The 16271-nt window shown below is 43.4% G+C and overlaps 1 protein-coding gene across 1 annotated transcript in view; it reads left to right on the top strand.

The window, feature by feature from the left end:
• Positions 1–14853, top strand: part of Ccn (cellular communication network factor protein Ccn) — a 348489-nt gene extending 333636 nt beyond the window's left edge. Inside the window, exon 7 of the mRNA XM_077636042.1 lies at positions 9709–14853. Coding sequence (XP_077492168.1) covers positions 9709–9957 — 249 coding nt within the window. The 3' untranslated portion in view covers positions 9958–14853. The remainder of the gene's footprint in view (positions 1–9708) is intronic.
• Positions 14854–16271: the final 1418 nt, after the last annotated feature.

Raw genomic sequence — 16271 nt, forward strand, 5'->3', positions numbered from 1 at the left:
TGCGAACCAACGCCAAGCAGGTTACCTGCTACATCTTTCTGCTTCCTGTGATCAGTCGTTGTGCACTTTAATTAAGGACTAGTGCAAAGCAGTTGATTTTTCGTAAGAGGTTGGCAGGCATCCTCGAACCAGAAGTTCCATTTTTGCTGAGGAATACGTGTTCCGAGCTGCGCAGTGGTGAATCGATTCACTCATTTTTGTGCACTCGCAATATGTCACCTGCTATGCTCCCATGATAAAAACGCTGTTACTCCTCAGCTTTTCATTATTAGATTTCCTACTTGCGATTAGCTTACATACCGAATAATACATCAGGTGTTTCAAATTGTTCCATGCAAAATTTTCTTTTAAAAGCCGCGAAAAGTACTTCAGTACAGTCTGTGTAGCTTGACTGTACGGTAGGGCGAATGGTGTTTGTGGGATAGAGTGCTAAAAACTCATCGATTAATAAAAAAATAAACTATACATTGAATGTTCTTATTTGTTTGGTTTTGAAGTGCATGATTAAATTGCGAAGTTGTATGCCGTCAAAACGGAACAAGACACTGTTTTTTTTTCTAAATAGAAGAATCGGCATCTTGGTTCGCGATATCAAACTTAAAAAAAAACGCCCTTCCTTGAAAGCTCTTAATTTGGCTTTTGCACGAAGCAAAATGATAAATAACGTCGCTTGAACGGAATACAGGCGCAGTTTACCACTTCAATCGCGTTGAAGACATTGACGTGAGTTCGATTACAATACTACTCGCAAGAACGCCACTTTAGCCTTTCGCAATTGGCCAATGGGCGAAACCAGCTTAGCGAGCTATGGAAAAGCGTTTTTCTCACATTCGATAATTCGAACCACAGTTTTGATTGCGAAACTTCACAAGTTGTACGACGTTGAATGCCTTTAATTTCGCTATGCAATGTTGCACCCTAAATAAAAATAAAAAGTTCAGTACCTAAGTGGTACTTAAGTTACGGTCTTTTTATTGCACTAAATCGCCCAAATAATATCCGGCTCACCTTACAATCCGCAAAGTTAGACCACACTAACTTCGCTTTCACGGCTTTTGAACGAAAAATGTGTATTGACAAATTTGAGACACTTCGTATATAGAATATTCTATCAGGACTACGAAGTTTCGTAAAGAAGCTCTCCCACGAAGGAAAATTATCTTGACAAGTTCATGTTGTTAGTATCAGACAACGAGAGCACTTTATATTGCTGAAGCTTTTAGTAAGGATATGCATCGCACTAAGTGTACTAATTCCCTGCAGTATGAACCTGAAACGATGCATTTCATGCACTATAGATGCGCGTGTTGCAAAATAACCTCTGCTGTGGCAACGCTTAACTACTCGCGAAAATGAAAAGATATTGATAACTTTTTCTCCAGTGAAAATGTGTTGTGTGCCATAAAAAGAGCAACTGTACACTTCTTTGCCGTCTGCTTTGCCAGTCACCGGAAAGAAATAATGCAGCCAGCGTTCAATAATAAACGCATCTGGTGGCGTCGCGCCCGTCGTGAATACGGAATCAACGAAGCCCTTTAGCGCTTGTACCGCGCCACACCCGAAAGGCGACAGCCTGTAAATTATTAATGCGAAGGATGTTTTCAGTGCGGTGCAAGTTGAGGCAGACAAACAACGGCAGCTGCCGGTCTGAGGCAGCTTGAAATGTGAGCTCAGCGAGTGGATTTTCGCAACCAGTGTCGAATATTTAACTCGAGAGCTGTTTTAAAATAACAATCGTCGGCCCTGATTGTTCCAGCCCACTTATCTTGCCAGGATGCTAAAGGTCCCGTAACCAGTAATAAAGTTGCTGAAACGTACACAAGATTAGGAAGGCTTTGTTTCCCGTTTTTAGGTTTAGTTTGGTTTATGGGGTTTAACGTTCTAAAGCAACTCAAGCTATGAGGGACGCCGTAGTGAGAGGCTCCAAAAATATCGACCACCTGGTGTTCTTTAACGTGCACTGACATCGCACAGTACACGCGCCTCCAGAATTTCGCCTCCATCGAAATTCGACCACCGCGGTGGGGATCGAACCCAGATCTTTCGCATCCGCAGCAAAGTGCCATAAGCACTGAGCCACCGCGGCGGCACCTCGTTTCCCGTTTTTAGAAATATAGAATTACATTTTTATTTGGTTTTATCTTAACTAGAAACTGTTGCGCTAGAGTAATTAACTATCTAAAAGAAACAAGTATCAGCGGCGTATGACTAAAAATCACTTCCGGGGTCAGAAATCGCCGCGCGGTGATTCCACGTGATATTAAACTGCCGAAATATTTCAAATTTTTAATGTTGTTGAATATTTTACATAAAATAGACATATTATTCAGTACGACAATAGGGAATTTTCATTTGTGAAAATGCTAATATTTCAAGACAAGAAAAATTATAAACGACGTCGTGGCAGAAGCAGCGTTTTCGCGCGCAGCTCATTTTCGCAAATTTGCAACAACGTTAAAATCGAAATATTAAAGCCATGATAAATATATTTTTCGTACTAACAATAAAGGTGAAAAAGGATATATCAGGCTTACTTCCTAAATTGTATAAAAGTTGCCGCTTCCTAGAAAAAAATTCTACCACGACACAAGTCTCAAATGAGGCTATTTTCTCGAATCTTTTTTCTCCACATACATAATGCATATATTCTTAACGTTTGCAGAATAAATAGTAGCCTAGGTGCTAAATGTGTGTGTCGACTTTCAATGCTATAGAGAAGGGTAATAGGGAAGATAATTGTAGGGAAGGAAATGGGAATATAGGGAAGGACAAAAAAATTGGCATGAATTTGGCAGTTATGAATATAATATTATTTTTAAAAATCAGAAGAAAAGAATCATCCCCAAATTTTTTGATAACTTTTGGAACAAGTCTCTTGAAAGAGCCGAAAAAGATTACGAAATAACATGTTCCATTATATTGTTTCCAACAATGTTATTCAAGTTCGAACCAAAAGCTTCTCGAGCATCTTCATGAGCACCTAAATGAAATGGCGGAAGTAGCAAATTTACCCTCCGCTACTCTAAATATTCCCCAGATGCCAGGCCTAAAACGCTTTCTTTTTTTATCATGTGAGAGTATACCAAATTACCTTTTTAATATACAGACCTCCAGCTGGGACGTAAGCAGGATTCAGTGGCGCTGCTATCACCAGGTGCGGGTTACAACTGGGAGTGGGGCCCATAACAATGCATCGAAACAAAAGTTTCTGTTGGAATATTCTGACTGCACACTGCATGTATGATGCCGTGCATTTTCCGAGGCCACCGCACTTTCTCTCCACTGTAGGTATAGCGTCGATGATTTTCTTTCCTCATTCGCGTTTTATTTAAAAATACATTTGGTTTCTTTTTTAGCTGCAGTTCACTTATTTTGATTCGTTTAAGTTTGTGATAAATATCCCGGAGTAGGCATCACCTCGACTTATTTGCTATTTTCTTTAAACTGTTGCCTATCAGAGAGTCAGAAAAATGACTGAATGAGGTCCTTCTTCCTTAGTAAAAGAAGATAAGAGCATAGAACTGAATGTAACATTGTAAAACGTTTCTGGAAAGCACATGTGATGTTTTAAAAATAAATCAGCTTTGAAATGGCGTTGTCCAATTCTACTTTCCTTTTTAGGATTTAGTTGCTTTTTTTAACGAAATACAACCTCTTAGGTGCATGTGCAAAGAGAAAAGTACATTGAAAGCTTTACTTTACACCATTCCAAAGGAACCTACTCCAAGTTGTTACTAGCACCCAGCGATTGCGGCGCCACCGAAACCTGCTTAGGTCACAAATCGGTTTTTGTACATAAAAATGTATTTAGGTATGCTCTCTCCTCACTCTTGGAATTTGGGGAAAGTTTAGAGCAGTGGAGGGCGTGTTCGCTGCTCGAGAAGTTAGTTTTGTGCCTCGATAACATTGTTGTAAACAATATATGCAACATGTTTCTTCGTATTGTTTTCAACCTTCTTCTGGAGACTTGTTTCATAAGTTTTAACAAAAATAAGAGATTGGGTTTTTTAATATGATTTTGAATACAACTATTTATTTTCAAAAACGCCAGATTTAGGCCGATGCTTCTTAAGGTTCCCTATATTAGATAACAATGAAGGTCAGTACACTCTTTTAGCACCTATATGCTTATCTATTCTGCAAATTTAAAGTTGTGCTTTATATTTGCGGAGCTACAAATTCTTGTAAATGGCAATCTTTCAGACTTACGTCGTTTTATATTTTTCTTAGGAAGTGGCAGCTTCCTCACAATGTTAGAAATAAGCCTGACATAATTCTTCAAATCTGTACTTTTAGCGCGCGACATAGATCCATCATGACTTTAATATCTAGACTCTTACATGATTGAAAATTTGCGAAATTGAGCTGTGCGCGAAAACGCTGGCTGCGCCATGGCATTGGTTATAGTTACTTTTTACTGAAATATTAGCATCTTTACAAAATGAAATTCATTAATGGCCTACTGAACGACGTGTGCAATATATATAAAATAATGTAGAAAATAAATATTTGCAATATATAGGCAGTTTGATCTCTCGTGGAATCACCCAGCAGCGTTACCGTGATCCTGTGTCGGCGTTCCATATGTGCTCATTATATGAATTTCCAGTATCACCTTTAATACATTCGATGTTAATGAAATCAAACTTATTATTTTTCACAGGAAATATTAATAAAAGCAGCGACTTTTATCCTCGAGGGTTCCTTTGTGTGGTTCGTTCCTTTCGATGTATTTTGGAACAGTTGTCACGAACACCCAACCCGTACGAACCCAAGTTTTGATAGAACCGGATTTAGGACATAACTTAGAGAACCGGGCGAGCATGAAACTAGGTTAGTGGTAGCAGAGGCCATATTGCGAAGTAGGTATTTTCAAATTTTTACCAAACCATTATCCTAGCTTTAACTGTGTAGTCCTTAGCTACAATGCAAATACGAGACACATTTTTAGTAGAGAAGAAAGCCACAGTATATTATGGCATCAGCGTTCTTAAATGGCTGTTTTTTTTCGAAGGTTAAGTTCTCATTCCTGTGTAGTGGAACACAATTTTTATAAATCTTATGTTTTCAGTATTTTCTAATGCTCCATTCACAGGCTTTTGGCACTTCAACGGAACGGCTTGGAAAATATTTGGACAATGCACGCGCCGTGGATGGAAAAAAAGTTCTTAGCCAGCCCACCAAGTTGCCTATGTTTCCGACAGTGGCAACACATAACCCGTGTACGCTAGAGAAATTACGGCGCCGTTTGGTATATGTATATATATTATGCAGGAAGGAACAGAAATGGGGGGGGGGGAACTCGGCCGACAGTGTTTTATCAATACCCCTTAGTGCCTACGCGCCAATCTTTATTGCTCAGAGACGCGTGGGACCAACCGAGCACGCACGTACGAGGCCACATACTGCCCGTGGCGGCACCATCAGGGCCGGTCATCTCTCGTGTATTACGACAAGCAAACGCGTGTTCGGAGGCCTCCACGTTTCATCCAAACGGCACCGCGCTGGATAACGACCGCAGTGAGCACTGAGTCGGCGTTTGGACCGCAATATTCCGATTAATGTGCCATCCGCTGCCGAAATACCCAACTTAATGGGCGTGGCCTGAGGAAAGAAAGAGCATCAGTTGCCGGTAGAAGCGGAAATGGGGCATAAAAGGAAGCGTCTGCATTAGGGGTGAAGCCTCGAAGAAGTCATAGTGGAGTGGTTCGCACGGGTACTGCAGATCCAGGGGAGCTCTCGGTTTTGTGTTACCGGCTCTTATTGGCGATATTGCTGGCGGTTATGCTTCGCAAGCGAGGCGCGTCTACTGTTCCGATCACCGTCTTTGCGTCTGGCACGAATACATAGACTCGTCCGGCAAAGCCGGTGTCACGTAGGCAGAGATCCCAGTCCCCTTCTTTCGGTGCATGTAAAACAAATACAAAGTAAGAGCATCTAGAGTGATAAAAAGTGCAGCTAAGCTTACGGACAGCTTTTATTCATTGAATTATTTTCCAATTAGCAGTACAATACAGCGCTCAGGGCCTTCACTTTTTGGGACATTTTTCAGAGGAAACCATAGACGGCACAACTCATACACCACCCAACGTATCGCGAGCGATATCTTCGCTTTGTCTTCGATCAAGTAATATTCCATAGCCGCCGCGGTGGCTGAGGGGTTATGGCGCTCGGCTGCCGGCCCGAAAGACGCGGGTTCGATCCCGGCCGCCGCGGTCGAATTTCGATGGAGGCAAAATTCTAGAGGCCAGTGTACTGTGCGATGTCAGTGCGCGTTAAAGAACTCCAGGTGGTCGAAATTTCCGGAGCCCTTCACTACGATGTCTCTCATAGCCTGAGTCGCTTTGGGACGTTAAACCCCAATAAACCAAGTAATTTTCCAATGCCTGCGCTGTTTCTCTATCTAAGGGTATTGCGGCTATGAATCTGTACCATTATTTCACATCAAGTTCTCTTATGTGTAACAGAAGGACGGAAAACCACTATTATATCGGTTTTCCCTCAAAACTACTAAGCTCGCCTCTAACGGCACGATGAAGCTAGACTGAAGCATGAATGCAGACGTATGTCCTTATCATTTGGAAAATGTACAGCATTTCCCCTACTCTTCTAAAACATTTTTTTTAATAATTTGTAGCACCTTTTGCTAGTTGCAAGCCATTATTGATTGACGTGAACGATAATAAGCTTTCCTTTGTTCTGTTAGTCTGTACTAAAATGAATGGTCAATTTTTTTTACTTGGATGGTACGCTTCGCGTTTTCAAGCGTACTTGGACAACGAGAATAACCTAATTTTATTATTTGAGCGCGTTTATTAGGTCGTGTTCGCAGTCTGAAAGCTAGAGTGAAGAATGTTGATAGTTAACTCTTGTAGCAAAAGCAAAGTACTTACATACGGCTCATGTAGTTTTCGAAACAGGTAAAGGGGAATCAATCGGGAGCATCGCAGCCAGCTGCCCAGAAAGAAGGTAGCGTGATTTCGCGAATGCGATTACTGGGCCATACAGTTGTGGTATCTTTTAGTTGTTCAGTCATATTTTTGGCGCAATTCAGTGATATTCTGCACAACAAAATATCCGTTTTGCTCAAAAAGCTTTTGAAGGCAATGGTTTCTACGAAACTGTTACTTTATTGAGCGGTAGCCTCTAAGCAGCCCATGCATGTATTGCAACAGGATGGGTGATAACCTTTTGGAATAGATGAATACTGCCGATATTTTTTTCTTTCAGAAGTAAAACTTCTTCGGTTCACTTGGTTTTTGAGTACCCATTCCAACCGTAATTGGGCTGCGAGGGCACAGCATCGCAAAAGGGAGTAATGATTGATGATTGAACAGAGAAAAAAGGCTTGTATTTATAAGCGCTTGGTTTACCAGAACTAGTCATTAACGCCTAGCAATGCGCCAGAAAAGGACCGCAGCCTAGTGCTTATGGCAAGCGGGTCCAGCGATATTTCTGTTGCGAAATTAATGTGACATTATCGTTGTAATGAAATGGATATATAACATCTGCATGGAACCCAAGCCGCCACTACCACAACAATATAAGTTTGCTGCGAAATTATGCGTGAAATCCAGACAGCGTGGCCAGTATCAGAATTATGCATCTCTGCTCCCTGCGACATCAGTTGATGCTGCGCATCTTGGGTATAGCTGCCAGTGGACGTATGATTGCTTGAATACCGCCACTTGTAACGGCAACTCTTCCCGTGCACTTCTAGTACGAGTCAGTGAAGTAGAGTAAAAAGAACTGCTGCATTTGATAAGCGCCTGGTCGGAGCTTTCTTCATCAGTCGGTATATCAGTTCTACCTTTCTTTCGTCACTCCTCACCTCCCATTGTCACTTATCTTCAGCCAAATTGGTAACATTTTGCACTTAAACACGCTAAAGCGCCTCAGATGTGCTCTAAAACGAGCTCCTGCCATTGTAGGGCCGAATGGGCAGCTGTTCCGGCTTGGAGGTGAAAGGAACGAAAAAATAGGGAGGGGGTGGGAGCCAACAGCAGACTGCAAGAAAAGCACTGGAAACATGAGTTGTCTTCACGATGCGAACGGAAGAAAAAATTTGGCAGGGTAGGCCAAGCATTAATTTCCAACGCTGTCGCAATTAACTATGCATGCCTTGCCAAGATTTCACGTCCATATTTGGCGCCACGCATTCAACCACTCAAGCAATTATATTCATGGAACTGACCTGCGGCAGTGAATTCATGAAGCCTTATCAAGGCAAGTACGTGAACTAATGGTTGGCACTTCAGAGCGAATTGTCAGAAATAAGGCCGGCAGTATCTTTACGGAGGCGATGTATGACTTTCAACAAAACACTGCATATGTCTAGTGTGTTGAATTATCCTCAAGTGTTTCAAACTGTAAAAAAAATATTTACAACCTAAAGATCTTAAAAAGGAGTTCCGAGTGCTTGTCGATGTCTGGTTTGCTGGTGATAGCTTTGATACACCCTTTGCAGAGAAAACCAAGAGACGTACGTACTACTGGGGACAAAATTTTCCAGGGCGTTAGTTGTAGGAAAAATGCTTATTGTAGCTCCACCTCGGTACCAAGCGCCTGATATTGTGAAGAGAGCAAGGAGCATTTAGGCCTTTACTGCCTTCACACACTATCAGGCGACTGGGTAGTGATTTGGAGCTACAATGAACGTTTTTCCTACAACTCGCGTCCCGGAAACTTTTGTCCACTGTAGTAGGTACATGCCACGGCACGTTCAGTGTAAGCGCCCATCCGTCGCAGAGCCGGTGGTGCGGTGCCGCTATGTGCGCGTTTTATGGTCAATTTCACCGCGAATTGGAAAAAGAAAAAACATCTTGGTACATTGTCTGCTAACTTATTAACACCTTCATGAGGTAAATTACCTGTCGCTGTTGGGACAGAGTGTCCACGTCTCATGGTTTTATGCTATTTATTTTATTTATGACATACTGCGAGTCGTGAGGCCCAAGAAGGAGTGAATTACAGAAACAGATCGCAAATTGAGGAATATGTCCAAAATGCAAACAGAACACGAGCAGCAGGAAATAACATGGAAAGGCAAAAAAAAAACAAGCCAGCAAAACAAGCAAACAAAAAAGCTAACAATGACCGCTTATCAGGTCAAGAGACCGTACACACGAAGCTGGTAAGCTGTTCTAATCACTGATGGCATGCGGAAGGAAAGAGTGCTGAAATAAGTGTGTCTTTGCAAAGCACGGGGTGAGAGAAAGGGAGTGGGAGTGTCGCGTTCGTCTGGTGTTCTGTAGGATTAGATACGGTGAAGAATTTCTTCTAAAATTATGGTTAAATAAATAAAAAAAGAATCCCAACCGAAGAAACTGGCGCCGGGACTGAAGGGTTGGTATTAAATTCGACTGCATTAATGCAGAGCCTGAAACAGTTCGATTGTATTGCAAAAACATGAATCGCACAACTTTCCTTTGTATCCTCTCAAGTGTATTAATACTAGTCACAGTACACGGGTCCCATACAATGGACGCGTATTCCAATTTAGTGCTTATAAAAGTTTCGTATGCTAGTCTATAAGTCAGTGGCGCTGCTTTACGCCGACAGTTATTTTCTGTCAAGCTAAAGGCAATGCTTGTCGTGCTTTCTTCGCTTTCTTTCTTAATTTCAAGGCCGTAGCGCTGATATTCGCACTGCTTTCTATTTCCCTACTTCGGCTCCTCTCATACGGTTGAAACACCCATGGCCATGCAGAGGAATCACCTGTGCCGCGCCACGGTGCGGGCCTCGTGCGCCGCGCCGCTGACGGACGGCGCCAACTGCACCTCGGTGGCCCCGCAGACGCCCAAGTACTGCGGCAGCTGCCCGGGTCGCCGATGCTGCTTTCCCGTGCTCACCACGACCACCACGCTTCCCTTCCACTGCTTCGAGGACGGCGGCTGGGTGACGCGCCACAAGGACGTCATGACCATCGTGCGCTGCCGCTGCAAGCCCAAATGCTAGCGAACCTCGCCTGGCCGCGTCTATCGGCTCAGGTGTTCTCCTCGTCCCATGGCTGGCCTCCTGGAGCACGCGTCGCTGTGTCCTCACTGTGTCGCGTGGGGAAGAGCCGCGCACGCGCACTGTTCCTGCAAGCCCAAGTGCTGGCGCCGTATCGCGTCTACGCACGTGTTCTCTCGCGACAGCACCTCAGACGAGTGCCGCCGTCTTGTGACTCTGCCGCGCCATTGCCGCGGACTGCACCATGACGGCATCTTTGCTTCGTCACCGCTGACAACGGCGTCGTTCAGAGCCGACGTGTGGCACAAAAGCGGTCAGCCGTATTAAGGACTGAGGACGCAGCCCGAGAGCAGCGAGCGAGTTTCAGAGTCGCATTTGATCTTCACCGTCGGCATCATCAAACACGCGTGGCAACGGACCGCAGGCCTGGTTTCCTACGACTACAAACTTTCTGCAGGCCCTTGCGCGTGTTTTGCTAAAAAGTGTTTGTGCGAACTTATGTGACCTAGATGGGTTGCAGTTGCAGCTTAGCAGGTCTAAGAGCCACTGGATGCAGCTAAGCCAAAACAAATGAGTAACAACCGGTGTCGATAAAGTGTGTTTCTCACCGTGCGTAAGGCCAGGTTCAGAGATAACGAAGAAAGGCGTGACGCCTTCTGGGAAACAAGACGCGCACTTTATTCAGCCTACTGCATGTGATTGAGAAACAAAGTGATGTAGACATGGCTCGACTTTGTCGCCAAACCTGAACACAGTCTCATCATGTTCGCGCTGTACTCATCGCGAATCTCTGTGTCCAAATGAGCGGACGCTGCCGCTACGTGCGCGTGGTTTTTTTCTGGAATGATGACAACGTGTGCGGCATTATCGCACAAACATTGCATTAAAACTGCTACTTTAATGCGCAGTTAGTGGTGGCCCCTTTTGCGCGACGCTACGAAAGGGTCCTAAGCACTTTGGAGTCTTGGTACCGCACAAAACACTTTCAACGACCTTTCTGCATCGCGAAGTGATCAGAAATGCAAAATATTCAGAGAAGCCCACCAGAATAACCTAGCCCGCAGTTCTGGGAACAGTGTGCTTCAGAAATGGTATTTTCAAGCTTCGATGTAAAGTGAAGACTATAGCAGAAGAGTTGTGCCCTAAGGCAACTCATAAGAGCATGTGGTTTGGAGCAGTCAAATCTACAGCGCAACTCTCAGATGTGTATTACGCTGCAAGGCTTATGAAAGCTATATTACAGCGTGTGTAATTAATTGTTTCCTGCTTAATAATATTGCGTTAATCAGGACGGAACATGAAGCTGAATGTGTACGCAATTATCACTTCCCTGTACTGTTGGTTCACGTTGACGATACCGCGCTGACTTGGTGGGCATAAACCTGAGGACCATGCGACGTATTTAAGCTGTGAAAGAAGGTTCTTGTTCCTTGCGAAGTTACGTGACAGTAGCGTTGTTTTCTTGTTGACATTTGAGATGTGTTCCTTGAAGACGTGAGTGCTTGATTGGTATTACATGCACCTGCGTGAAAATTCAATAAAATGGTACCAAAACCTATATATGGTTTTGTTTATTATCTCCAACCGTGGTCTTCAAGAATCGCAGTTAATAAAATTGGATACCCTATTCAGTGTACAATTTTCTGGTACTGAATACTTCATAAGACAGACAAAAGGCTCAAAAACATACGAGATATTTAAATCTGGAGCGTTATGCAGATACCGTTCGATCTAACGATCACCACAGATTTTAAGAAGCAAAACCTAAACAAGTATTTCTTTACTTGCAAGCTATTTAAAGGAACTCTTGGAGAACAGTGGTGAGAAACAGATTATTTAATGCGGCAATATACCCGCAAAAAAGGGCGGAAAAGATGAATTTCTGTGCTTGAAATACAATCGCACATGCGTTGACTAGTGCCAAGTTGCGAGACAAAAAGTCGAATATTTTTCCTCAGAAAAAAAAACATTTCGAAAAGTTGTGGGATTGACACACCTGTTCGGATTAAGCGCAATACAAATTGGCTATCTGCTCGCTGCAGCTCCGTCGCCGTTAAGCTTACCTTCAGCCCCTGTACTCAGGCTTGTAAGAACCGCGAGGAGGCGATCAAAGCCTACGTCGGAGCCCTATGTCTTAGGACAAGTGCCGCTGAAGTCCATAATGCGCTTTAAAAGGAAAGCATGTATGGAGTCTTTCTCTGTTCTTTATTTGTTTTCAACCCTTTTTTATGTTTTGTTACGGTGCGAAAGGAGGCTCCCGTGATTTCGCACGTCCTTTAGTCCTGCACCAACTGGCTTGAACTGTCCGGCGAAAAATAAAGCACTCTCCCGATATTTGCGTCCCGTGACACAACTACAAACGTCAGAAAATATCTGCCAAAATCACCGACGACAACAGGGAGATCGGCGCCGCTGCTCATAGGGCACGTGATTACGGTATTTTGTTTTGAGATGCGGACACCTCGCCGTGAGTAGAGCGCAAATACTGAAAAGGAAGATTTTTCTTAACGCTTTGTAGCAGCGTTCTTTGAATTTTGATAATGTGCTTAGGTGTCCTTTAAAGGTTCATTTTAGAGCATGTGGCAAGTGGTAACAAGAACTGGGCCGTTTTCTACTCACGGAAGAGTGTCATTGCGAACTTGCGATCTCGCTTCGTGTGACCTCTACACAGACTGTTTATTATACAAACGCAATTTTCATAGCAATATTTTCAAGCAACCGTTATTTTCTTTCTTTCTTTCGGTGCGCCTAATGCTCAGCATCCACCTTAATGTTTCACCTTGCGCATGCAGTAACAAATCTGGCTCTTGCCTCTAGTGAGGCACCATCAAGCACTTGAAAGTATGCACTTAAGTCTAAAGAAGCAGGTCTTGTGTTAAACAAAGGAAACAGATGCGCGCGTTATGCCACCTCCGAATTATTTCGTCATCATCATCCTCAGCAGCAACAGCCTGACTACGCAAACAGCAGGGCAAAGGTATCTCCCATGTCTGTCTAATTAATTCTGTCCTGCGCCAACTGCGGCCAACCTATCCCCGCAAACTTCTTAATCTCAACCGCCCAGCTTACCTTCTGCCGCCCCTGCTACGCTTGCCTTCTCTTTGAATCCACTCCGTTACTATTAAGGACCAGCGGTTATCTTGCCTTGGATTACATGACCTGCCCAAGCCAATTTTTTCCTCTAGGTTTCGACTAAGATTCCATTGACCCAAATTTGTTCCCTCACCCACTCTGCTCGCTTCCGGTCTCTTAACGTCACACCTGTCATTTTTCACTGCCACTCATGATCTGAGAGAACCTGCCATATGCGCTCCACCCCATTCATATTCTTTGGTTATTTGCTCTGTCATGATCCGGATTAGCGGCCACTACCTGCCCTAAGTAGACCTATTCCCTTACCACTTCCAGTGCCTCGCTACTAATTGTTATCTGCTGTTTCCTTGCAAGAGTTTTGAACATTACATTCATTTTCAGCATGTTAATTTTATGACCCACCGTTCTGCTCTACCTGTATAACTCGTTGATCATGATTTGCAGCTCATCTCCTGATTGACTTATCAAGGCAATGCAATCCGCGAGTTTCAAATTATTTAGGTATTCTTCAATAACGCTTATCCACAACTGTTCCCAATTTAGGCCTCGGAACAGCTCCTGCAAACAGGCGGTGAATAGCTTTGGCGAGATCGTGTCGCCCTGCCTGAAGCTTTTCTTCATTGGAGTTTTATTCCTGATTTCACGAAGGACTACGGTACATGTGCAGTCGTTATAGATATGTCCCAGAATTTCTGTATAAAACTTTTCTACACCATGATTCCGTAATGCCTGCATGACTGCTAAAGTTTTCATTGAGTCAAACGCTTTCTCGTAACCAATGAACGCTATATGTAGGGGTTGGTTATATTCTGCGCATTTCTTTATGACCTGATTGATAGTGTGAATATGGTCAATTGTCGAGTGTCCTTTACTAAAGCCTGCCTAATCATTTGGTTGATCGAAGTCGGAGGTTGTCCTGATTCTACCTGCGATTACCTTACTAAATACCTTGCAGGCAACGCACAGTAAGCTGATCGGTCTAAAATTTTTGAAGTCCTTGACGTCTCCTTTCTTATTAAGATAATGTTAGCGTTCTTCTAAGCTTCTAGAACGCTCGAGGTCATAAGGCATTGCGTCTACAGGGTGGCTAGTTTTTTAGCACAATCTCCCATCCACCTTTTAAGAGATGTGCTATTACTTGAAACTCACCAGCTGCTTTCCTCCTTTGCATTGGTCCTAAGGATTTCTTTACTTCCTCTCTGGTTACTGGTGGGATGTACCATTACTGTGCCCTATTGCCTCTTTCATTGACGTTCTGATTACAATGGCTACTGTATATATTTGTGCACAACTGATCGGCTAATCTAAGAATCTTATCCATATTGCTAATGACATTGCCCTCTTTGTCTCTTAGCGCATACATCCGGTTTTTACCTATTCCTAGTCTCCTCTCCATGCTTTTAGACAACCTCATTCTCTAGAGCACGCTAGATTTTCTCCATGTTACAATTCATTATGTCAGCTACCTTCGCCTATTTATTAACTTTTATACCTCTGTCAGGTCTATTCTGTCTATGTAGGTAGACGCTTTCATGATTTGTCGTTTCTTGATAAGATCTTTAATCTCCTAAAATAGCTTGTCAGCATCCTGTCGAACCATCCTACCGCCTAATTTTACTGCGCACTCCGTAACTACAGCTGTGATATTATCGTTCATTGTCCGAACATTAAGATCGTCTTCCTCAGATAGAGCCGAGTACCTGTTCTGTAGCAATATAATTAATCTAAAATGATTAGATGTTGGGCTAGTTGGATGTCTGACAATGTGCACATATTTTTAGCGCACACGCGACAGGACGCAGAATGAAAAAAAAACAAACACGACACACTAGTTTTCCTGTTACGGCTAGCTAGTTAATGGGCTTCCGCTTCACTAATTTCTTTCGTTACTTCTCCAGGTGTAAGCTAATTCGAGGCTTTATAATTATGTGGTCGCTACAACGCACCTTTCTGAGGACCTCCACATCCTGCTCGATATCCAGGTGAGCGCACAGTATGAAGTCTATTTCATTTTTAGTCTCACCAATGGGGGCTTCGATGCCCACTTCCTGTTCTCTTCGGGAGAGGGCTAATGCGGGCTGGTTGGTACGTGTTGAAGGAACGAAATAACGCTTTTTGAAGACGGGACAGTCCTGTCTTCAAAAAGCGTTGTTATTTCTTTTTGTTTCGTGTTCTCTCGCTTGCGGAAGAAGATATTCATGGTCCATAAATTACTTCTATAATTCTAATATACTATCAACTCTACTAATAACTCCCTCCTGCTATCCCTGGAGCCTAAGCGATAGTACCCTACCGTCTGGTCTCCGGCCTGCTTCTTGCCTACATTCGGATGGAAATCGCCCCTTAGTACAGTGTGCTGTGAGTTTACTTTGTTCATTGGCGATTCCATGTTTTCGTAGGAGGTTTCAACGATGTGGTCTTCATGGCTGGATGTAGACGTGTAGGCCTGCACCACCTTGACTTGTACCTGTTATTAAGCCTAATTACGATAGCTGCCACCCTCTCGTTAATAATATAGATCTCCTCTATGTTTCCAGCTATATCCTAATTGATGAGGAATCTCACACCTAGTTCTCGTCTCTCCGCTAATCCACGATAGCACAGTGCATGCCCATTAGTACTGCATGCGCCTCATATGTCCTCCTAACGTCATTAAGCCCTATGAAGTCCCATTTAATGCCCGCTAGTTCCTCGAACTGCACTGCTAGGATAGCCTGATTAGATAATGTTCTAGAGTTAAACGTTGCCAGGTTCAGTTTCCAATGGTGCTTCTATCTCCTCTGGTTCGTAGCGGGCCAATCATAACTGTAGGTAGGAGTTAAAAATCTTACAGAACATATTTGTAAGTTCTGATAGAGGATTCGGAAATAGCATAGTGTCGCATGCCCAACTGAATGTGGAGCTGATCGCACTGCAAGAGAATGTTTGCCCATGTGGGTGCGCTTATGATCTTCGCAAAAAGCTGATCCTGGTGAGACCCGGAGTAAATTGGAGAGCAGATTCGTCTCTTACGAAATCTTTGAATAAGGCGTGACTTCTGCAGTCCAAGTGATAATGGAAGCTATAGAGTACTCACTGAGGCCCTACGTTTTGGGCACTTCAAGAACTGTTTAAGAATGGAGGCGCGATGAGTAGCCTTTCAAGTTGGTTGTTTATGGAAATCAGATTTCTGCTTCAAGTTGCCGAACAGCTCCGAAGTTTCTCGTGCTTTACCATGAGATTAT

The sequence above is a fragment of the Amblyomma americanum genome, chromosome 1 (assembly GCF_052857255.1).
Source record: "Amblyomma americanum isolate KBUSLIRL-KWMA chromosome 1, ASM5285725v1, whole genome shotgun sequence".
In the NCBI taxonomy this organism is placed as follows: Eukaryota; Metazoa; Arthropoda; class Arachnida; order Ixodida; family Ixodidae; genus Amblyomma; species Amblyomma americanum.